The following is a 23,126-nucleotide window of genomic DNA, read 5'->3' as shown; positions in this document are numbered from 1 at the left end:
AGAGAGTGTGTAACGTCTCATAACATGTCTTTAATATTTGTTGCAAGTATTGTTGAAGTGAAGACGAATATATTAATAACACTGGTCAACACACTTTTTCTGGCATAAGGTATTCTAACGGTTTTAAGGTAATTTTGGGGTGCTGATTCCAAATCTGGCATCAGTTTTTGTCTATCACATCAGGTTTTTGAGATATCAAATATTGCATTTTCAATAAAAAACTGCAGAAGAAAAATATTAAATAAATGTGGATATCTACATAAAATGATATTATAAACACACTATCCTAAAATACAGCACCATATTTTAACACTAAAGCAGTCACTGACTCGCAACAACTTGCAATCCTAAGTGACAGAGTTAATTTCGGGTAAAATCAATGAAAATGGGGTATGCCGATAGCATAAAATGAGATGTGATAGAGCAAATCTGAGATCAGATTTGGAATCAGCACCCTGAAATTAGTCTAAAACATCTGCAAAAGTCCAGGCCAGAATTTTTTTTTTTTGTTGACCAGTGTAATCAGACCCACTTTTATAAATAAAAATGTGATGCGTTGGCGCCGTTTCTGTCTTAATAGGTGCTCGCTAACATCACTCGTGCCGATATTTTTGTACGTCTATCGGGAGATCGTGGTTTTTGCCGAACACATTTAAAACATGAACGTTCAGGACAAACAAACAGCGAAGAGTTCGCAAAAAAGCCTGGACAGATCCTTGCTCGGATTTACGACAGAAAGATGACCACGTGGATTAGAGAGAACGCGCGTAGGTGAATGGACATTTTCCAAAACCGCTAAGAAAAGTGAGTCGAATTTCGATGTAAAGCTTTCGTGACTGCAGGGATCCATCTTCTTGGTTCTTTCGGTAAAGTCACGTAGAAGGGAAATAATAAAATAATACAAATAAAACATTATAAAAATACAACATAATACAATACAATTTTCACAACGTTTCTGCCACAACGCAAGCAGCCGTCCTCAGGTGAAGAACAGGTCTGTCGGAAAGACAGCGTCGGGTCGTCACTAAATTCAGACGCTGTCTTTCCGACAGACCTGTTCTTCACCTGAGGACGGCTGCTTGCGTTGTGGCCGAAACGTCGTGAGAATTGTATTTTATTATGTTTTATTTTTATTATTTTATTATTTCCCTTCTACGTGACTTTACCGAAAGAACCAAGAAGAAAAAGTGAGTCAGTTTGTGCAGGATGCGTCGCTAGCAGGGATGATGATGATGATGATCACGTCGACGACGACAACTTGTGGTAGAGAGGAATTACGGAGTGATAGCCATAAAGGAGAGAGAAAGTTGCCGAGAGCAATGGAATTCCCTCCTGTGCAGATGGAACGTTACAGCACAGGAGGCCTTCATCCAACAGCAGATTGGTCGTGGCCGATGACGATCTACGAATCGCAGGAGTTAAACACGCCACGTGGTTGGGACGTACCACGTGGCGACCGATGAAGGTTCGCCCGTGCCAGTCGGCTCCGGTCGTCACCAAAATTTGGACCGAGTTCGATTACCGGTAGCTTGACTTTGAAATGGATTATTGGTCACTCTGTAATTACATAAATTATCGATACAATGACCTGTCGAGATGTGTGAATTTGAGCAACTCGGGAGACAACAGCGGTTGGGCATGGGGCTGACGCAAGTGCTCACTAACAGCACTTGCCCCAAGCATATTGCATGGGATGGAACGGGAATACTCGTAGATTTGTTTCTGTGCCTGTGTGGTAATCGAGATCAGTGCAAGTGTGTGTGTGTGCATGTGTCTTTGTGTGTGTATATAGGATTATTCAACATCACCTTGCTAGGCATGCTCAGGAGAGGCTTGCAAAGCCCCAATGTGGTTTCAGACCAGGGCGGTCCTGCACGGATACCATATTCTCTGTCCATCTGTTAGAGCAGAGGTGTAGGAAATTCCAACAAGACCTACATCTCTGATTTATTGACCTGGTCAAGGCCTATGAAACTAACCACAGGCAAGGATTCTGGGCGGTTCTGCGTGCTTTCGGAGTCCCTGACTCTGCCCACAATCATTAAGGGTCTTCATGATGGTGGGCAGGCCCGGCTAAAGCTACGTGGCCAGGAGTCAGAACCATTTCCTGGTCACCTTGGGGTGCGACAGGGATGTCCTTTGGCTCCCACATTATTTAATATCATCTTCAACCACGTAGTTCGAGAATCTTTCCATGGCGGTACCGGAGGAATTTCCATCAGGTACATATAAATAAGCACGACACGGGCTGGAGAAAGTGATGGACTGATCCGTTACGGGAGGATGTGGAACTGAGTGGACTTGCTTATGACTGCGGTGTCAAGATCCGTTGGAGACAGTCGCCCTCCAACAACCACGGCGGGAGAGGAGAGACGCTCACAACAGGAAGTACAGCTGGTGCATCTGACAGTCATCTCAGTCAGCGTGGCCTCAAAGTGCACCTGGCCTGGCACAGGCGCCGTGGTGACGTCACCGCAACTTTGTGGCGATTTGGCGGGGTATTGGTGTTCATGCGGGGGAGCGGTGGTGCAACGGTTAGCGCTGTGCTACGCTGCGCTACAAATCCGGTTACCAGAGTTCGATTCCCGCTCACGGCCAACACCAGTGACGATTATCTGAACCGGTCCTGGGCCTCCCCTAGGTCGACTCAGCCTCAAATGAGCACCTGGAGCGGTGTGTAAAAATCGCCACTGGGGAGACAAAAGCGGCCGTGCGTGGTGCTGGCCACCCAGCCCCTCGTGTGCCGTGCCGGCCTTCAAAGGTGCTCGCTAACAGCACTTGCCCCTACAGTCTGTCATAGGCTATACGGGGGATCTTAGTCTTTGTTGTGAACATGCATACATACGTGTGTGTGTGTGGTGTTCCGGGCCAGTGTGTGTGGTGTTAGGGATCAGTGTGTCTGCGTGTTTGTATGTCACTCTATGTGTGTGTGTGTAGGAAGCGGGGAGCATAGGTGGTGCATCTGTCAATCATCTGCTGACAGTTTACTCATAACATTTCGGTCTGCCCCCTAACCTTCTGCCAGCGAGCCTTTCGCGCTTCGCGTGACGGCCTCAAAGTGCACCTAGCCTGGCACAAGCGCTGCGATGACATCAGCGTCAGCTCGTGCGAATGACGGGTGTTGTGGTTTTTGTGTGGGTATGGTGTTCGGGGTCAAGTGTGTCTCTGTGTGTGTGTGTCTTTGGTGGTATCTGTGTGTGTGTCTGTCTGCGTGCGCACTGCGCAACCAATCCGGCGACCCGAGTTCGATTCCCGCTCACGGCAAACACCAGTGACGAATATCTGAACCAGTCCTGGGCCTCCTCTATGTCAACTCAGCCTCAAATGCGTACCTGGTGCGGTGTGTAGTAAACATCGCCAATGGGGAGGCAAAGGCGGCCGGGCGTGGTGCTGGCCACCCACCCCCTCGTGTGCAGTGCGTCCATAGGTGCTCGCTAACAGCACTTGCCCCAAAATATGGTAAGGCTATACGGGGGATCTTTGGCTTTGGGGTCAGTGTATGTATGTTGGGATTCAGTGTGTGTGGGGGGGGGGGGGAGTTAGTGTATGTGTGTGTGTATCAGGGGTCAGTGTGTGTGTTGGGGTCAGTGTGTGTGTGTGTGTTGGGGGTCAGTGTGTGTGTGTGTGTGTGTTGGGTCAGTGTGTGTGTTGGGGTCAGTGTGTGTGTGTGTTAGGGTCAGTGTCTGTGGTGTGTTGGGGTCAGTGTGTGTGTTGGGTCAGTGTGTGTGTGTTGGGGGTCAGCGTGTGTGTGTGTGTTGGGGGTCAGTGTGTGTGTGTGTGTTGGGTCAGTGTGTGTGTTGGGGTCAGTGTGTGTGTGTGTTAGGGTCAGTGTCTGTGGTGTGTTGGGGTCAGTGTGTGTGTTGGGTCAGTGTGTGTGTGTTGGGGGTCAGCGTGTGTGTGTTGGGGGTCAGCGTGTGTGTGTGTGTTGGGTCAGTGTGTGTGTGTTGGGGGTCAGCGTGTGTGTGTTGGGGGTCAGTGTGTGTGTGTGTTAGGGTCAGTGTCTGTGGTGTGTTGGGGTCAGTGTGTGTGTTGGGTCAGTGTGTGTGTGTTGGGGGTCAGCGTGTGTGTGTGTCCGCGTGTGCGATGCCGCGTCCTCTCACCTGGCTGCTCCCCTTCACGTCCATTGGCCAGCGACACACGAGGTAGACTCGCGAGCGCAGACGCATCGTAGCAGCAGCAGCAGCACGTGGCAGCCACCGACCCCGCGTGACCCCGGGCACCTTGACCCCACGCACCTAGGACGGCTGTCACTGCGACCTCGGCGGTCGAATCGGCGAAGCAACTAGGAGGGCTAGGGTCGCCTTGTATCGCGGTGGTGAAAGCGTGCAGGGGTGTCAGTGGCGGTAGGCAGACTGCGTCGTCGTCGTGGTCGTTATTGTTGTTGTCTTAGTCCTGCCGCTACCGCGAGGCCCGTCGATGTTACAGTGGGATGGTGTGGACTCGCTCCGCCCGCAATCTCTCGCTCCGCTGTGGCGTGGCGCTTCCTGCACGCTCTCTGTTAAATGCCAGCCTCTCTTCCACCACCACCACCACCCCCACCACTCCCACCCCTCCACGACTTTGTCGTCAGCATAGGTCACGTCGACGCGCGCGGACCTTTAGTGGCGACGCCGCCGCCGCTGCTGCTCTGCAACAGCCAAGGAAGGGCTTTTGAAGTTTCGCAACTTCTCGTGATGGATGAATGAATACGAATTGAATAATAATAATGTCGACTTGTAACGAGGCGCCGCCATGCAGCTCGACCCGCTCCGCTTTCATCGACACAGACACAGAGAGAGAGAGAACTAGGAACCTCAGACGAGCGGGGAGGCAGCAGCAGCTGCGGCCACGCGGTGACGAGGAGCCACCACGATCAATAATTGCCCCAAGCTCTGCGGTCCTCTATATGTGCTGCTGTCATTGGCCAATTAGCTATGATTGTTTTTTTTGTTTTACACGTAGTAGGCAATCGTGAGCACTCGGAATAAAACCCCACGTGTTGCGAGGGCGCAACGCTCTATCCCACACAGACGGAAAAGGTGGAGTCCACATTTGCCCAACCGCGTTCTTCTGGCGAACCCGGGTACGGCAACCTCCTCCAAGCCTCCGGGAAGGGAGTTTCACAACATCTGTGTGTGATCCATCAACCCTCGCTGCCTCCACGGTGCTGGATTACAGGCCCACGCGCGTGACCGCCACTGCGCGGGTGAATGAGATGCGTAGTAAAATATGATTCCTCCGGTCCAAATAAAAACTGATTCCGTGTAACCGTTTAGATCGCGGCCTACGGTTGTAAGTCCGTTACCATCGCTGAAGGCGTGACGGGACAGACGCGTGGTTTGGCAAGCGTTACTCAGTCACGTGCTTGGGCATGATTTTTCTTACATTTGTTATTACGACAATGGGACGTCACGATGCGTGGGGAAATTTGCGATAAAATATCAGACGAATCGGAAACACGATAGAAGCACGTAGCCGTTGGCGAACAAATATTTAGATTAATTATGAGTTAATTGCTGGTGAGGTCACTGTGTGTAGACATAATGACAACAACCCTCCACCAGCCGACAGAGCCGATCACGTCAAGTTGTCACGTGGTTGACCAAATATGACTCCTGTATTGATTTGGTTGAGCAGGCAAACCGGAGGAATAATATTGAAAGAGACAGCAAAGTTTGTTGACAATTATACCCGCCGTAACCCAACATTAACTTGTTTTGATTCATTCTGATGATGATGAATTGAAACACAATCCATAGGCGACCCGTTCCTAGACTTTATGGTAGAGAGAGGGAGCGAGAGAAAAAAAACTGAACTTAAAAAAAAATCTTAGTTCAAAAAGCAGCAGCGGCATTATTATTATTATTCATTCCGGGCCTGAAATGTCACAACGCTTGGGTGTTACACAGGGAGAAGTGGCGGGGGCGATTCTCTCTCACACACACACACACACGGAGGAGTGGGGGAGGGGATAGTGGTGACCTGATCTGACCTCTTCACGCCTCTGGGGCAATAACTCAGCCGTTTTGAGATGTTAAGTGATCGCCGTTCAATGGGGCCACGACAGAGCACAGACAGCCGCACACACACGCGCGACGCACCGGGCGGGCGGGGCGGGTTCCATGTGGAAAAGCCGCGGAGTTGGCACAAGCGTCCGTCACGCTGCTCTACCTCCCGCCGACGCATTCCAGACGCTGTCACCCTTCCGGACCGATAAAGATATCGCACTGAGTGTCGCTGAGCAAAGGACAGGGCGATTCGGCGGGCGGCTGGGACGACTGCCGCGTGGAGGGTGGGGGGCAGCGACGCCTCTCAGATGTGGACCCCGCAGTCGAGTTAGACTCAGGAGACACGCAGGTAACAGGGGGAGAGAGATAGAGTGAGAGAGAAAGACTTTTGACTTTTAAACAACTGTTTTTGCCGCCAGCAGCAACAACACTGGAGGCGATTTCGATATGAAATACACATTCACCAGCAAAGATACAAACGCTACAAATCCACGAACTGTGGCGCCTAAAGCAACGCGCACAACACGAAAGAAAAGTCACGTGGTGGTGGTGGTCATCGCGCACGTCACGGTAACGAGCGAGCGCTTCATAAGATGAACGCGAGGGTGCCGTCCACGCTGGTACAGAGAGGGGCTTTTCCGGCTTCCCAGCGTTCGAAGAAGACGCGCTGCAGATCACCGACATGTGTCTGGTACATGGCGTGCTCCAGCCGGTGCCGCGCCTTAAGCAGGCCTCTGAACACTGGAAGCACAGAGCAGCCGTCAGTGTCACCTTCCAGCATCTTTGTTCTCGTTCTGTACACCGCCATCTTCGCATGAGCACAGGCGAAGATGGCGGTGTACAGAACGAGAAGAGAGAGAGAGAGCAAAAGAACGACCTCGAGGCGCGATGAACCACAGGCGAGCTGGAAAGGCAGCCACGCAAGCAGCAATTGCCCGAGCGCTGGCGGTCCTCTGCCTATGAAGGTGTCACCCTGACAATTTGTGAGTGTTTGTACACGTGGGAGAGAAACCGGAGCACCTGGAGATGGGTGGGAGGGGGAAACGCTCGATCCCATACAGACGGAAGAGGTGGAGTACACGTTTGTTGTTTTATCCCCTGGCCAGCCAGGGGTAAATGGATCCTCCTTGTGTGATCCGACAACCCTCGCTGCCTCCACATTGCTGGGTTACGGCCCACGTGTACAGCCACCACGTAGCTGGCATACATAATATGGGTGCCACCTTTGTGGATGGCGCAATGGTGGTTGTCCTATGAAAAGACTCGCCCCGCCATAGAAATGTGGAATTTCAACCAGCGGCTCAAGGCTCTGAACAGGAGGAGACGAGCTTCCCTTTCGAATGCTCAGTTCAAGACGGAGCTTCGCTTTTGATTCTCGTTGACTTTTCTCACGGCCCAGCACGTGTGCAACCTCACGCCGAATTTACCCGATTCACCCACCACGTGCAGAGACAAAGCTCCCTCGTGTAGCCTGTAAGAGACTGTTGGGACAAGTGCTGCTAGCGAGTAGCACCTATGAAGGCCGGCACGGTACACGAGGGGGTGGGTGGCCAATATCACGCCCGACCGCCTTTGTCTCCCGCGTGGCGATGTTTGCACACCGCACCAGGTACTCGTTCAAGGCTGAATCGATCTAGTGAGAGGCTGCTGGTGTTGGCCGTGAGCGGGAATGGAACTGGGGTCGCCGGGGATTCGTAGCGCGGTGCGCTAACCGCTGCGCCACCGCTCCCCGCGTGCACAGAGCGAGCGTTACGACAGCCTGCCACGCGCCGTTGCCCCGACACGCTGCCCGTGCACTGGGGATATACTGTGGGCCGAGATGAGCACTCACATTACTAATGACTGGAGTAATGTCATGTAGATACGTACCTAGAGTTACCCCGCGTCTCGTATCATTTATTAACCAAGTACAATTCAGACGCTGGCAGTGCACGTGAGCTATTTTGACATTAATATCGTGATAATATTATCACGATATTAATGGCCCTGCCAAGGCAACCGCAGGCGGGACTCGAAATTCAATAAATCTCGGAGCAAACCTGGAAAAGCAGTTGCGAGTAGCCACATCGTCAACACCAGCTAACATCACACGCCTCGCCAAAGAGAAGCAGTTCCAGCCATCACATTAGGGGCGAGTTAATTAAATGTTTGACCAAATATCACAGGCTAATTTTTAAGTTGATTATTTTGTATGGCCCGCGAATGAATGATGTTATAAATATCCAAATGGCCCATGGCAGAAAAAAGGTTCCCCACCCCTAGTGTAGAATAATAACTTCACAACTCACACGCCTGTGGCAACTGGGTTGTTTGACCATACTTCACCAATGCTGGTTCAGTGCGGGTCCGTTATGGAACGATGTAGATATCACTCGCCACTGATGTTGTCCGTGGCCTGAAATCGAACGTGTGTCATGAGCTGGGTTCGTAGCGCAAGTGTGTGCTAACCACTGCACCACCGCTCCACTCACGGTCTAAACACTCATTAATTGTGTGTGCTAACCGCTGCACCACCGCTCCACTCATGGTGTAAACACGAATTAATTGTGTGTGCTAACCACTGCACCACAGCTCCACTCACGGTTTAAACCCTCATGAATTGTGTGCGCTAACCGCTGCACCACCGCTCCACTCACGGTCTAAACACTCATTAATTGGCTGAATAACAACAAACATCGCTTGACATGTACAGAGAGAGGACTGCAGAGCTTGGGCAATTGTTGGTCAGCGCCGAGTCATCGTCGGCTGGCTCCGGCTGTCTTCGATTCTTCCTCCGTGACTCTGAGACGTGACTTGAACAAACGACTTGGCCGGTCGGTCGGCAAACGAAACTAGCCAAGAAGAGGCATTCTCTATTCGAAGTCGACACAAAACTCAATGTCAAGAGCCGCCAATGCAATGTGAATACACAAAAGACAAAGATTCCCCGTATAGCCTTAACACAGTGTTGGGGCAAATGCTGTAAGCGAGCACCTACAAAGGCCTGTACAGCACACGAGGGGGTGGGTGGCCAGCACCACGCCTGGCCGCCTTTGTCTCCCCAGTGGCGATGTTTACACACCGCAACAGGTACTCATTTGAGGCTTAGTCGACCTAGGGGAGGCCCAGGATTGGTTCAAATAATCATCACTGGTGTTGGCCGTGAGCGGGAATCGAACTCGGGACGCCGGGTTTGTAGCGCAGCGTAGTGCTAACCGCTACACCACCGCTCCCCCCCCCACACACACAAAACATAGACAAAGATCCCCCGTATAGCTTTAACAGATTGATGGGGCAAGTGCTGTGAGCGAGCACACACACACACGTGCATTACGTCACGAAGCAATCCTTAAAGACCCGCATGCTGCCCAGCTCTGGACTAGGCTATACAGTATATAAAACCTACAACATTCAGTATTCGCTGTTGTTATTATTAGTATTTACGGTGTGTGCGCAAGCGCGTATTGTACGGGGAAGAGTTCGGACGCGGCGCGAGCCGGAATCGCCATCCGCAGGTGACCCGCGCGCGCGCGCGACACGCACACAGCCACGACCCTCGCACACGCACACAGCCACGACCCTCGCACACGCACACACACACGACCCGCACACACGCACGCACACACACACACGCACACACCCACGACCCTCACACACGCACACACACACGACCCGCACACACGCACGCACACACGCACACGCACCACGCGTGTTCCTTTCTGAACCGCAGCCCCATTGTGCGGTCAGAGTCGTGCGTGAGCGAAGTGAGGAGGCCTCTCCCACCCACCCACCACACTCCTCCACCCATCGGGCTCTGCGCCGATCGCGTTGCATCACCGGCCCCTGCGAGCGCCACGCGTGACAGGAGAGGACCGTGAGTGCGTGAATGAATGCGTGAATAAATGAGTGAGTGAGTGAATGAATAAATGAGTGAGTGAATGAGTGAGTGCGTGAATGGATGAGTGAATGAATGAGTGAGTGAATGAACGAGTGCGTGAATGAATGAGTGAGTGAATGAATGAATGAATCAGTGAATGAATGAGTGAATGAATGAGTGAGTGAATGAATGACTCCTGCCCGGTATCTCAAAACCGGGGCGCGAAGGGGTCGCGTGATGGCGAGATTCGTCACTTTGGCGAGGGCGGGTTGGTGCAAGCATTGCCCGCACCAAAGACAAAGATCCCCCGTGTAGCCTTAACAGACTGTTGGGGCAAGTGCTGTTAGCTAATAGCACCTACGAAGGCCGGCACGGCACACGGGGGAGGGGGTGGGTGGCCAGCGCCACGCCCGACCGCCTTTGTCTCTCGTGCGCCGATGTTTACACACCGCACCAGGTACTCATTTGAGGCTGAGTCGACTTGGGGGAGGTCCAGGATCGGTTCCGATAATCGTCACTGGGTGATGACCGTGAGCGTGAATCGAACTCGGGTGGCCCCTGCACCACCGCTCCCCATATAATCGCCAGCACCACCTACAACACCCTCCTCGTGCCTGATACACTCTCATTATTCCTACAATTGCTACAACATCATGCTGTGCAAATCTACAAACCCAACACATTCGTTGATGACACTGTTTGGTCGCAAACAGCAAAAAAAAGTAGACAATAGGTGACGTTCCGGGCAACGACCCTCTTTCACAGCACATGGAGAGGTCATCTTCTTGGTTCTTTCGGTAAACTCACGTAGAATGGATAATAATAAAAATAAAACATAATAAAATAATTCTCACGACGTTTCGGCCACAACGCAAGCAGCCGTCCTCAGGTGAAGAACAGGTCTGTCGAGAAGACAGAGTCTGAATGACACACCCCAGGCTTGGAGTGTTTTAATATTAATGTTTTTATTTTATTTAGGGCCCCTTTATAACATATGCTACAGGCCCCACACTAGCTTCATCCGGTCTCATCAGATGATGTTGGAAGCTCAGCATGCCTTGAGCGTGCCCACATGGCTGAGCGGTCGGGCGAGCGGCTTCGGCCCGTTGACGAATCCGACATCCCCAAGTGGCGTGGGTCGGTGGTCTCAGCTCCGTCACCAACGACTGCACGACAAGACACCCATCACACTCAACTTGCTTCTGCGCGCAAATTTTGGGCACACAAATTTCAGCCGCTGAGAATGACCCCGATGGAGTGACGTTGACTGGGCGGATGAAGGGCACGCCCCTTGCCCCCCCCCTCCCCCCCGTGGCTGGTAAACCATTATGACGTCATCATCATTCCAATCATAATACGTCATGGGACCTCCTTTGCCAGTACCAAAGATGATAATAGATGTTCCCCTTTTTTCTGGCAACAAAACAGCTGTGTTACGATGTTAAAACACCAAACTGAAACCTTGTACAAGGAATCACGTCTGCATTAACCACAATACTTGTGGTCAGAATGAAAACAAAAACACACTCTGATAATATATGCATTGTCCTTGAAACTGATTGGGCCACACCAGAGACAGCTTTCTTTTGAGCCTCGTCTCAAAACGGTGTTAGACCAGAGGACGCCTTGAGGCGTGAGTAAATGAGTGGTGGCCATTGGAAGCCGGCAGTCACGAACGTTGCAGATAAACTTTGATGGGCTGAAGGGCAGTTTACCCACCAAATCATCCACTCACTCACCCACCCATTCATCCACTCATCACTCCCTCACCCACTCATCCACTCACTCACTTACCCACTCATCACGTTGCAGACAAACTCTGATGGGTCGTGGGTACCGTGCCAGGCGGGTGGTCACCCGGTGTCTGCCGACTGATTTGCACAAAGACAAAAATAACCCAAATCAAGTAACATTTTTATTTAGTGGAACCGGTTGAGAGCTAAAGCGACCGCGAGTATTCTCACCGGAATGATTGAGGCAATAATGATCGGATGGCAATTTTGTTCCTGAATTCCTCGCATGCATTGAAGCCGAAAGCGACTCAGATTCGATTCTCGACTAAGTTTCATCTCCCCACGTCTGCATTGGGTTTCCTCTGGGTCCTCCGGTCGCCTCCCTTAGCCAACAACAACAACAACAACCCCACAACGTAAACTGGCTTTAGGTGACACACATCCCAATGCTGCAAAAAGACCTCCACATTTACTCAATTGTTGGGGCAAGTGCTGTTAGCGAGCACCTATGAAGGCCAGCACGGTACACGAGGGGGTGGGTGGCCAGCACCGCGCCCGACCGCCTTTGTCTCCCCAGTTGCGATAATTTTACACACTGCACCTGGTACTCATTTGAGGCTGAGTCGACCTCGGGTAGGAGGCCCCAGGACTGGTTCAGATAATCGTCATTGGTGTCCGTGATCGGGAATCGAACCTCGGGGTTCGCCGGTTCGTAGCGCAGCGTAGCGCCAACCGCTACACGACCGCGCATTTGGGATCCAAGACAGCAGCAGCAGCAGCAACATCGCCATCGCTTCCCCTCCTGTGAAAACTTCCTGGGTAAACAAACGTAGCGATGATGATGATAATAATAATAACAACAGCACCAAGCCTGGTGCAATATCAATCATGTTTGACATCCACTCATGCAATACATACACACAGCGGGGTGTTGGGTGGGGAAAAGCCGCACACACGCACACACACACACACACCGCGCATTCCAGATGTTGTCAATTCAAATGCCCTTTGGAGCGCGAACGCAGAAACCGCTGCTGCGGCCTCCTCCTGCTGCTGCTGCTGCTGCCAGTGTGTACACACGCGCGCAGACCCCCACGCTCCGAACAAACAATGGGGCGACTTGGGACACAATGGCACTGATGGAGAGCGATGCACTCTCACGGAGGGGAGCTTTGTTTACCTTTGGCCTGCGGGATATTGTAGCCGGTGCTTTAGAGCAGACGCGTTTGTTCATTTTTCTTTTCTCAAAATGTGGAATCTCGGAGCAAGAAAAACAAAACGAAACGTAAGTAATGGGGAGGGGAAAGATGCCGTCCGCCGGGCCAGGTCGCCTCTCTCGGTCGTTTTGCATGTTTTTATTTTTGTTTAGTTTCCTCCGCCAACCACTCCACGTGTGATGATTTTGAGCCGGTGTGTTGTCCACGTTACGACGCAGCGGGACGGGGGTTCGTGATCGGGGGGGGGGGGGCACGGCTGTAACCGCCAAAACCGGTAACCGTTTTGAGAATCGGTCGCCGGTTTTCCAACGTTCAAGAACCGATCATCGTTTTGCCAATTGGACTTTAGTCGGCGGAGGGTCGACGTAGCCACGCTTAACCCCACCACGCGTGACCTGCTGATGGATGACCTGCGGTGTTGACCCACATTTAGAGATGTTAACGACCTCGCCTGCTATGCAGGAGGCCGTGAGCTTGACCCTGACCTTGAAGCCTGCTGGATATTTGGAGTCTGCGGTGTCTCTCTCTCCCCAGATTTTTGTTCGGCCGGTCCTCCCGGATTTTTCCCCATCCACATGTTTGAAAACGTGCGTTTAGAACAATTTGGCTGCAATGAATAGCCACACGACGATAAGCCACTTCGTTGAGCTATCATTTGTGATAGCCAAGTCGCTTCTGAAAAAGAAATACATTGCTCAGTGGGCCTTACCTGATAAATAAAACAATGAATACATATCATCTTGATTTGAAGCTTTCGTGACTGCAGGAATCCATACTCTTTGATTATTTCGGTAAAGTCACGTAGGTAGAAAAATAATCATAGATCACGACGTTTCGATCGCCACCGAAACGTCGTGATCTATTATTGTTGACCAGATTGGTGAAGTATGGTCAAACAACCCCCCCCCCCCTCCAGGAACCACTCGGGTTCTGGGGATTATTGTTTCCTCGATCATGACGAGGTAACCCTGTTACGATGTTGTTGCTGTTGTTGTTATAAATAAGAAACGAATAACATGAAAAGTTCACGTCATTAAACTTCATTCTAGATTTGAAGTTTTCGTGACTGCAAGGATCCATACTCTTTGGTTCTTTCAATAAAGTTACGTTGTCACGCCTGATGATGATTACTTGTGTTGCAATCGAAACGTCGTGATTTATTTATTTCTATTTTTTTATTTCTCACCTACGTGACTTTACCGAAAGAACCAACGAGTATGAATACATATAATACAGCTGCCGCGTGGACAGTGGCATTGCTGTGAGCGTGGCGGATTTGAGAAACTTGGCCCCGTCGTTTAACCTGCCGCGCCGCGAGGTCGGCTCTGACCGGTGACCTCTGGATGGCAAGCCCAGTGTGCATCTCACCACGACACCACACTCGCTCTCCGTTCATGTTATAGTACTATCCGAGTAAATTACGAAAAAATAGAAAAAACACATGTAAGTCAAAATGTAGGGGACACGGGGCGTGGGCGGTTCGTCACGTGTGTTAGTCGGAGTGCAGCACGCGTGCAGCACGGCTGCAGAACGAGTAGAGCACGAATGTAGCACGTGTATTGCACGAGTGTACCACGTGTATAGCACGTGTTCAGCACGAATGTAGCACGAGTGTAGCACGAGTAGAGCACGAGTGTAGCACGAGTAGAGCACGTGTATAGCACGAGTGCAGCACGAGTGCAGCACGAGTAGAGCACGTGTATAGCACGAGTGCAGCACGAGTGCAGCACGAGTGCAGCACGTGTATAGCACGAGTGCAGCACGAGTGCAGCACGAGTGCAGCACGTGTATAGCACGAGTGCAGCACGAGTGCAGCACGAGTGCAGCACGAGTGCAGCACGAGTGCAGCACGTGTATAGCACGAGTGCAGCACGAGTAGAGCACGTGTATAGCACGAGTACAGCACGAGTGCAGCACGAGTGCAGCACGTGTATAGCACGAGTGCAGCACGAGTGCAGCACGAGTGCAGCACGTGTATAGCACGAGTGCAGCACGAGTGCAGCACGAGTAGAGCACGTGTATAGCACGAGTGCAGCACGAGTGCAGCACGAGTGCAGCACGAGTGCAGCACGAGTGCAGCACGTGTATAGCACGAATGTAGCACGTGTTCAGCACGAGTGCTCTATGACGACAGCACGAGTGCGGCATGACGGCAGCACGTGTAGAGCACGTGTTCAGCACGTGTATAGCACGTGTTCAGCACGTGTACAGGAGCAGCAATGAGAATAATTCGCTGTCGATAGAGCGGCCCTCCTGTACGCCGACGAGCGACTTGCAGTTTCAACATTTCATCTGGACGCTTACAAAGCGGAACTCCCCCGGTGGCAGCTGCCTCCGTGCAACACAACTTGATTTGAGCACCTGGCCTGAAAGAGGGCATTAGTCTGCTATATAGGGGGCCGTTATTGCTTCTGTGCGTCATTTGTGGTGTGATTTCTCAAATTTGACACATTTTGGACCGAGTCCATCGCACCGCACACAATGGCCTACTCGTTTCAAATGACGTCCGAGTGATGTTTTTATTTTATTTACGCCTTTTATGGTTAATACACTCGCAGGAATAACCAGGGCGGCCGACCCAATTCGAACCGCGAATCGTCGCTGGGACAAGCGGCGAACGCGCTACCGCTGAGCCTTCACGTCACCGCCCCACGTGTGTGAGTGCAGTGGAGAGCGGTGGTGGAGCGGTTAGCGCGCTCCGCTACGAACCCGTCTACCGGGGTTCCATTCCCGGTCCCTGGGCCTCTCCTAGGTCGACTCAGCCTCAAATGAGTACCTGGTGCGGTGTGTCAACATCGCCACTGGCGAAGCAATCGCTGCCGGACGTGGTGCTGGCCACCCACGCAACGCCCTCGTTGGCCGTGCCGTGCCGGCCTTCATAGGTGCTGCTCGCGAAACGGCACTTGCCCCAACAATTCTGTCGAGACTATACAGGGAAGATCCTGTGTGTGTGCGCGCGCGTGTCTGTGTGCGAGCGAGCGAGTGAGCGTGCGTGCGTGTGCGTGTGTGCGCGCACACATTTACAACAACAACGACGACGGCGGGGCTCCAAAATTGTGCCGCGAAGCTAAAGAAACCGCGGGCAAGGGAACAGCCGTGCAGCAATTCTCGCTCACTGTCAACACCTGCACGAGGCTTTTGCTCGCTTCCTGCGCGAGTCACGTTCCAGACACAATGGGAGTGGTGGTAGCCGAAGCAGCAGCAGCAGCAGCCGTAGCAGCGGGCGTGGTCCTCACGTCTCAGCGGCCACCGCTCACGGCTGGACACACAAAAGCCCCCCCCCACCCCTCAAGCAATGCGGGACGCCCTGTCCAGGCAGGGTCACAGCGAGATAGGGGGGGCTCGAGAGAGAGAGACAGAAAGAAAGCAACACCCCTCCCAGCGAATTGTTTTCTTCAGCAGAGGCAGCGGCGGCGTTGCGAGAGTGGCGGTGTTGGCGTTCCGTTCAGCTCGCGTCGTGCCCAGGCTCGCGCGCGTGAACACGAGGGCGTTGCAGCGGGTATCTTGGAGGGCACCAGTGGCGAAACCTCCACCGTGGAGATGATGAGTTCAGCTCCTGTGTGGTCATTCATTCGTTCGTTGTAGAATTTAGTTTTACCCCCCATTCCCGTAACCACTACCACCCTTCCCGTTTGTCCAACACAGAATCAGTATTTGTACCGCAGGAGGAATCCGATGAGCTGTAAAGCTCTTTTTCACTGATGTCAGTTTCAGTTTCATTAATTTGGTATAGCCCCGTGAGCCATTCGGCTCTTGAATCGGGCGGGTCAGAACTTTACAACAATAAACAAAACAAAAATACGATGTGAGTGAAAAGTATAGCGAGGGTAAGCAAGTCAGTGAAAAAATATACAAATAAAATTTCGCTATTTTTTTTACTTTGTTTTACCAGGTAAAGCCCACTGCTGGATTAAGGCCTCCTCACTCCATGCGCCGCTGTTGCACCCCATGCTATTAAATTACACTTAAGACGTTTGATTTAAATGACAGATGTGAGTTCTTCTCACGAGTGTCACGCATAGCGTGGTGATCGTGGATTGCTAGCTAGATTGATTTACATTGTACAGAGTTCGTGTTGGTTATTATACACATGTTTATTCGTCATGTTTATAAAATCTCTCTGCAATCCCTGTCAACCCTCCCTTCCCATGTAACGCGCTTGCCAGATTAGCCGGGTCGCCATTGACATAGACTCATGGGAGCTTCTTGGCTAATTTTTTTTACGACCAGAGGAAACAAGAAGATGCTCGGTGTAGTCGGCACTTTGCTTCGTGCATCATTTCGTTTTTTTTTATTTCAAGGCTTTTCTTTATGTGCCCCTCCCCCTTTTATAATGCAATATTTCACAAAAGATTTCACGCTCTGCTGTCCTCCGTACCCCTTCCATTTCTCTCTGTTTTAGTGCAACCGAGAAGCACTAAAGAAAGAGCGATTTCCATCAAAACACGAATGGCAAAAGCGCTTTCTTGTAACCCAGCGCCGCAGATTCCTCGCTCCTCTCTCGCTCTCTCTCATCGCGAGAGAGGGCGAGGGAGGGGACGAGGAGGAACCGGGGACGAGCGGGGAGCCAGCAGCAGTAGCAGCCACGCGGTGAGGAGCCGGCGCCAACCCCCCTCCCCCAAGCTCTGCAGTCCTCTATATATGAAGCTGTTATCGTGTATGGATATTGAGCTTCTTTCTCGCACCGTACGTAGCCAACCGCGCTAATCAGAGGTGTGGGGTGGGGGGACAGCAAACTAAACTAAACACAACAACAAGCAGTTCTAAAGATTTGAAAGTGCATAGCTCCAGTGGCTTCAGAAAACTTGGGCAGAGGAGACCCGGGGCGCCCGGAGAAAACGAGCGCGCGTGCGAGGGGGAAACGCTCAATCCCGTCCAGACGGAACGGGTGGAGTCCGCCGTTGCTGTAAACCTGGCGCCTTCTCCTGGCGAGCCAGGGTATGGCTCCTGGATCATCCACTGGAAGAGATTTTGACGACATGGAGTGTGTGATCCGCCAACCCTCGCTGCCTCCGCCCGTGCTGCATTGCAGGCCCGTGTGCGTAGCCGACCACCTGCCATTCACCTGCTTCAATAATTCGCATTCCTCGGCTCTTTGCGAGTCCGCGTGCTGGAATGACTGCGGTCTCGTCGCTCGGTATCACCCCGGGAGGAGGCTGCGCTGGCCAGCGCCGCTCGGTGAGGGTCGTGTGGGTGGGGGGGGGAGTGCGGTGAGCAGAACGGCAACGGAGCGCTCTGCTGCCCGGTGATCATCTTGAGAATTCCCATTCTAATCAAGGACAACTCAGCCCCCATCATCATCGTCATCAGCAGCAACCGTCTGCGTCGGTGCATGAGCACCATGTGATGAGGAGCACTTAGCGGGCAGTCAAGTCATTGACCTTTGAATACATCGGTCACGGCCAAGGGAAAGTGGACGTCCCGCCGATGGATGTGCGTATGCACCTTGAGCTTCTTTCGTACCGTACGTAGCCAACCGCGCTATTCGGAGCTGCAGGGGAAGGACAACAAACTAAACACTAAAACAGCTGTTCTGAAGAAATGAGTTTTCAATCTAGATGATGATTTAAGAGTGCCTAGCTCCAGTGGCTTCCTAATATCGGACGGAGGAGCGTTCCAGACGGCCGCAGAAGCGCATCTCAAAGCGCCGTGCGATGCGGGGACCAGCGTCTTTGCTCGGTGGCGTTACATAGGCCTCTGCAAGGTAAGGAAATATACCCTTTTTACCGGGTTTAAAGGGTAAAGGTAAAGGGTTTAGGTGTCGACATGCCAAGGGGTAAGGTAAAGGGTAGGGTAAAGGTAGCGTGAAGTATTACCTGGAAAATACCTTGTTGACCTACTACCTTGTTTACCTACTGCCTTGTTGGCCTACTACCTTAAATTTCGATTCAAAGCTTTCGTGACTGCAGGGATTCATCTTCTTGGTTCTTTCGGTAAAGTCCATTCTACGTGACTTTACCGAAAGAACCAAGAAGACCTACTGCCTTGTTTACCTACTACCTTGTTGACCTACTGCCTTGTTTACCTACTGCCTTGTTTACCTACTGCCTTGTTTACCTACTGCCTTGTTGACCTACTACCTTGTTGACCTACTGCCTTGTTTACCTACTGCCTTGTTGACCTACTGCCTTGTTAACCCACTGCCTTGTTGACCTACTGCCTTGTTTACCTACTGCCTTGTTTACCTACTACCTTGTTTACCTACTGCCTTGTTAACCCACTGCCTTGTTGACCTACTGCCTTGTTTACCTACTGCCTTGTTTACCTACTACCTTGTTTACCTACTGCCTTGTTTACCTACTGCCTTGTTTACCTACTACCTTGTTTACCTACTGCCTTGAAAACTGCCTTGTTTACCTACTGCCTTGTTTACCTACTACCTTGTTTACCTACTGCCTTGTTTACCTACTGCCTTGTTTACCTACTACCTTGTTTACCTACTGCCTTGTTTACCTACTACCTTGTTTACCTACTGCCTTGTTAACCCACTGCCTTGTTGACCTACTGCCTTGTTTACCTACTGCCTTGTTTACCTACTACCTTGTTTACCTACTGCCTTGTTTACCTACTGCCTTGTTTACCTACTACCTTGTTTACCTACTGCCTTGAAAACTGCCTTGTTTACCTACTGCCTTGTTTACCTACTACCTTGTTTACCTACTGCCTTGTTTACCTACTGCCTTGTTTACCTACTACCTTGTTTACCTACTGCCTTGTTTACCTACTACCTTGTTTACCTACTGCCTTGAAAACTGCCTTGTTTACCTACTGCCTTGTTTACCTACTACCTTGTTTACCTACTACCTTGTTTACCTACTGCCTTGTTTACCTACTACCTTGTTTACCTACTGCCTTGTTTACCTACTGCCTTGTTTACCTACTACCTTGTTTACCTACTGCCTTGAAAACTGCCTTGTTTACCTACTGCCTTGTTTACCTACTACCTTGTTTACCTACTGCCTTGTTTACCTACTGCCTTGTTTACCTACTACCTTGTTTACCTACTGCCTTGTTTACCTACTACCTTGTTTACCTACTGCCTTGAAAACTGCCTTGTTTACCTACTGCCTTGTTTACCTACTACCTTGTTTACCTACTGCCTTGTTTACCTACTGCCTTGTTTACCTACTACCTTGTTTACCTACTGCCTTGTTTACCTACTACCTTGTTTACCTACTGCCTTGAAAACTGCCTTGTTTACCTACTGCCTTGTTTACCTACTACCTTGTTTACCTACTGCCTTGTTTACCTACTACCTTGTTAACTGCTCGCCAAAAGCTCCGTGGCGCAATCCGTGGCCTCCATTTAAAACTGGAATCATCGAGAGTATTCTATATGAATAAAGCGCCCTGCCTAGCATTGACCTGTTACAGACCTCATTCATGTGTAGTAGTACCCCAGTAAATACCCTGTAATCGGGTCATTTGTATGGGGTGAGGGTAAAAGGTAGGGTAAAGGTCGGCTCGTTGTTTTTACCTTACATTACCGAGGTCTAGTGGCGTAGCCAAAAGCCGCTGCTGCTGCTGCTGTTGCGAGGATGACGAAAGGAGTTCACAACTACTCTTTGGTTCTTTGGTAAAGTCACGTATAAAGATAAAATAATAAATTAAATAATAGCATACGACGTTTCGATTGTAACACAAGCAATCATCATCAGGTATAAAAGAAATAGCAACAAAAATCTAACCAGAAAACTATAGACAGACATATGTATCTTTGTGATATTTGTCTGCTTATATGTCTGTCTATAGTTTTCTGGTTAGATTTTTGTTGCTATTTATTTTATACCTGATGATGATTGCTTGTGTTGCAATCGAAACGTCAAACGCTATTATTTAATTTATTATTTTATCTTTATACGTGACTTTAACGAAAGAACCAACGAGTAATTCCTGCAGTCACGAAAGCTCCAAATAAAGATTGAGTTCACAACTCACCACCACCACCACCGTATCTCTGGGGAAGTGGCGGTGCTGGTCACCAGTCAAACTCATTTTTATTTTTTCCCTTCTACGTGACTTTACCGAAAGAACCAAGAATATGAATTCCTGCAGTCACGACAGCTTTAAATCGAAATTTAAACTCATAGCTGTCAACCCATACGGTGTACTCCGTGTTCTTGTGCATGGGAATTGAGTTTTGAGGTCCATACGGTGTACAGCCGTTTCAATGCGGGCAAAAACATTGTCTATTTGCTTGTGTTTCTCCCTTGTGATGGGACTTTGCAGGATCAATGTTAAGAGTTATAAGGGCACGGGGTGACCAATAAGGTCTGAATTGGTCTGTAATAAGGTAGGGCACTGATAAGGGGTTGACAGGTATGTAGTGGTGAGTGTAGTGGTGAGTGTAGTTGTGAGTCTCGTGGTGATTGTACTATCGGTGAGTGTGGTAGCGGTGAGTGTACTAGTGGTGAGTGTAGTGGTGAGTGTAGTGGTGAGTGTACTAGTGGTGAGTGTACTAGTGGTGAGTGTACTAGCGGTGAGTGTAGTAGTGGTGAGTGTAGTGGTGAATGTAGTGGTGAGTGTGCTAGTGGTGAGTGTACTAGTGGTGAGTGTACGAGTGGTGAGTGTACTAGTGGTGAGTGTACTAGTGGTGAGTGTAGTAGTGGTGAGTGTACTAGCGGTGAGTGTACTAGTGGTGAGTGTACTAGTGGTGAGTGTACTAGTGGTGAGTGTACTAGTGGTGAGTGTACTAGTGGTGAGTGTACTAGTGGTGAGTGTCTATGTGTTTGTATTTCTCCGTTTGATTCTTCGGTGCCTCCACGTGGAGCCCACTGCACCACGTGCCGAGCCGTGGCGGGGTTGTCCTTGCTGCTGCTGCACGTGGTCGCGAATCCAGTGCCCTGGTGGTTGACGCGAATTTCACGAATCTCCCTCCCCTCCCACCCTCCCCTCCCTCCCCTCCCTCCACTCCATCCCCTCCCTACCCTCCCTCTCCTCCCACCCTCCCTCCCCTCCCTCCCTCCCCTCCCTCCACTCCATCCCCTCCCTCCCCCCTTCCCCTCCCTCCCCTCCCTCCCCTCCCTTCTTCCCCTCCCTCCGCTCCATCCCCTCCATCCCTTCCATCCCCCCTTCCCCTCCCTCCCTCCCTCCCCTCCCCTCCCTCCCCTCTCTCTTTCCCCTCCCTCCCCTCCCTCCCCTCGCTACCTCCCCTCCCTCCCCTTCCTCCTCCCTCCCCTCCCTCCCCTCCCTACCTCCCCTCCCTCCCCTCCCTCCCCTACCTCCCCTCTCTCCCCTCCCTCCCCTCAAATGTTGCCATCGTCCTGACGCCGCCAGCGAGATGGTAATTGCGGTACAGCAAGTGGACACATTCACATTCGTACGGGGATTGAGCATCACCCCCTCGCCTCCACCCCCTACTTGATAAACAGCTCATTATCAATGGAGTTGTTGTCCTGTTTGTTGTTGTAACGTTCTTACCCGCCCCCGAACACCTGCGACTAAAGAGCTTCATAGCTCATCGGATTCCTCCTCGAACGATACATACGTATTCATATTTTGATTCTGAATTGTCGGCATCGGCTCCGGCCGCCGTTCCGCGCCTCCCAGGGGACCGCGCGAGCCTCCGTGCCAAAATCGGCTCGATAGGAAATTCCTACAAAGCGGTGCATGCAACTTACATGCAATTTACATGCGATTTACATGCAATTTACATGCAATTTACATGGATTATGCTGCTGTATACAAATACACAAATGACGTAATTAAGGATATTCATCACGTGCTCGTTTTCTCACGAGATCTTCTATCCTCGCACGGCGATACAAATTTAGACGCATTATGCCGTGAGCCGTCCCATGGCATCCGCAGTGACAGCTGAGCGGAGTCTGCGCGTTCCACCAGAGTACGCGTGTTGTACTGGGGTAGCTGAATGGAGAGTCTGAGTGTTCCACCAGAGTAGAGTGAGGCTCGCTCGAACCACCGCTGTCGGACTGCCCGGACGTTCATAGGCAAGCACCATCGCAGTTCGACGCCAGACTCCGCAACACGCGCTCGCAGCAGCACCGCGTGTGTCACTGCGGAGAATGTAAACAACAACAACAACACCGACGACGGCATTCGTTCATTTGTCGCCAGCCTGATCGTGTTTGTGTTTAGACAAATACGGGAGGGAGGTGCGTATTTCAGGGCGATGCTCGTGTCGGATCGATCGCCGTCCCCGACGTGAGAGGTCACCTCGCCTCGACACTGAGCTCCTTCGGAGGTGCTCACGGAGCGAGAGGGACGAGCGCACGGCGCGAGTTGAAGCCGCTCAACACCACCCCCCCCCCCCCTCCATTTTTGCGCTCTCTCTCTCATCACATTCGCGTCCGGTCGTAATCAAGGCGTAGGAG

General features: G+C 51.3%; 1 protein-coding gene across 1 annotated transcript in view; it reads right to left on the bottom strand.

Annotated features, from left to right (window-relative positions):
* Positions 1-4,456, bottom strand: part of LOC144733929 (LIM/homeobox protein Lhx6-like) — a 41,442-nt gene extending 36,986 nt beyond the window's left edge. Inside the window, exon 1 of the mRNA XM_078615949.1 lies at positions 4,101-4,456. Coding sequence (XP_078472075.1) covers positions 4,101-4,166 — 66 coding nt within the window. The 5' untranslated portion in view covers positions 4,167-4,456. The remainder of the gene's footprint in view (positions 1-4,100) is intronic.
* Between the last annotated feature and the right edge of the window lie 18,670 nt (positions 4,457-23,126).

The sequence above is a fragment of the Lampetra planeri genome, chromosome 49, assembly GCF_965212315.1.
Source record: "Lampetra planeri chromosome 49, kcLamPlan1.2.h2, whole genome shotgun sequence".
Classification (NCBI taxonomy): Eukaryota; Metazoa; Chordata; class Hyperoartia; order Petromyzontiformes; family Petromyzontidae; genus Lampetra; species Lampetra planeri.
This window is presented reverse-complemented; position numbering and strand designations above follow the sequence as displayed.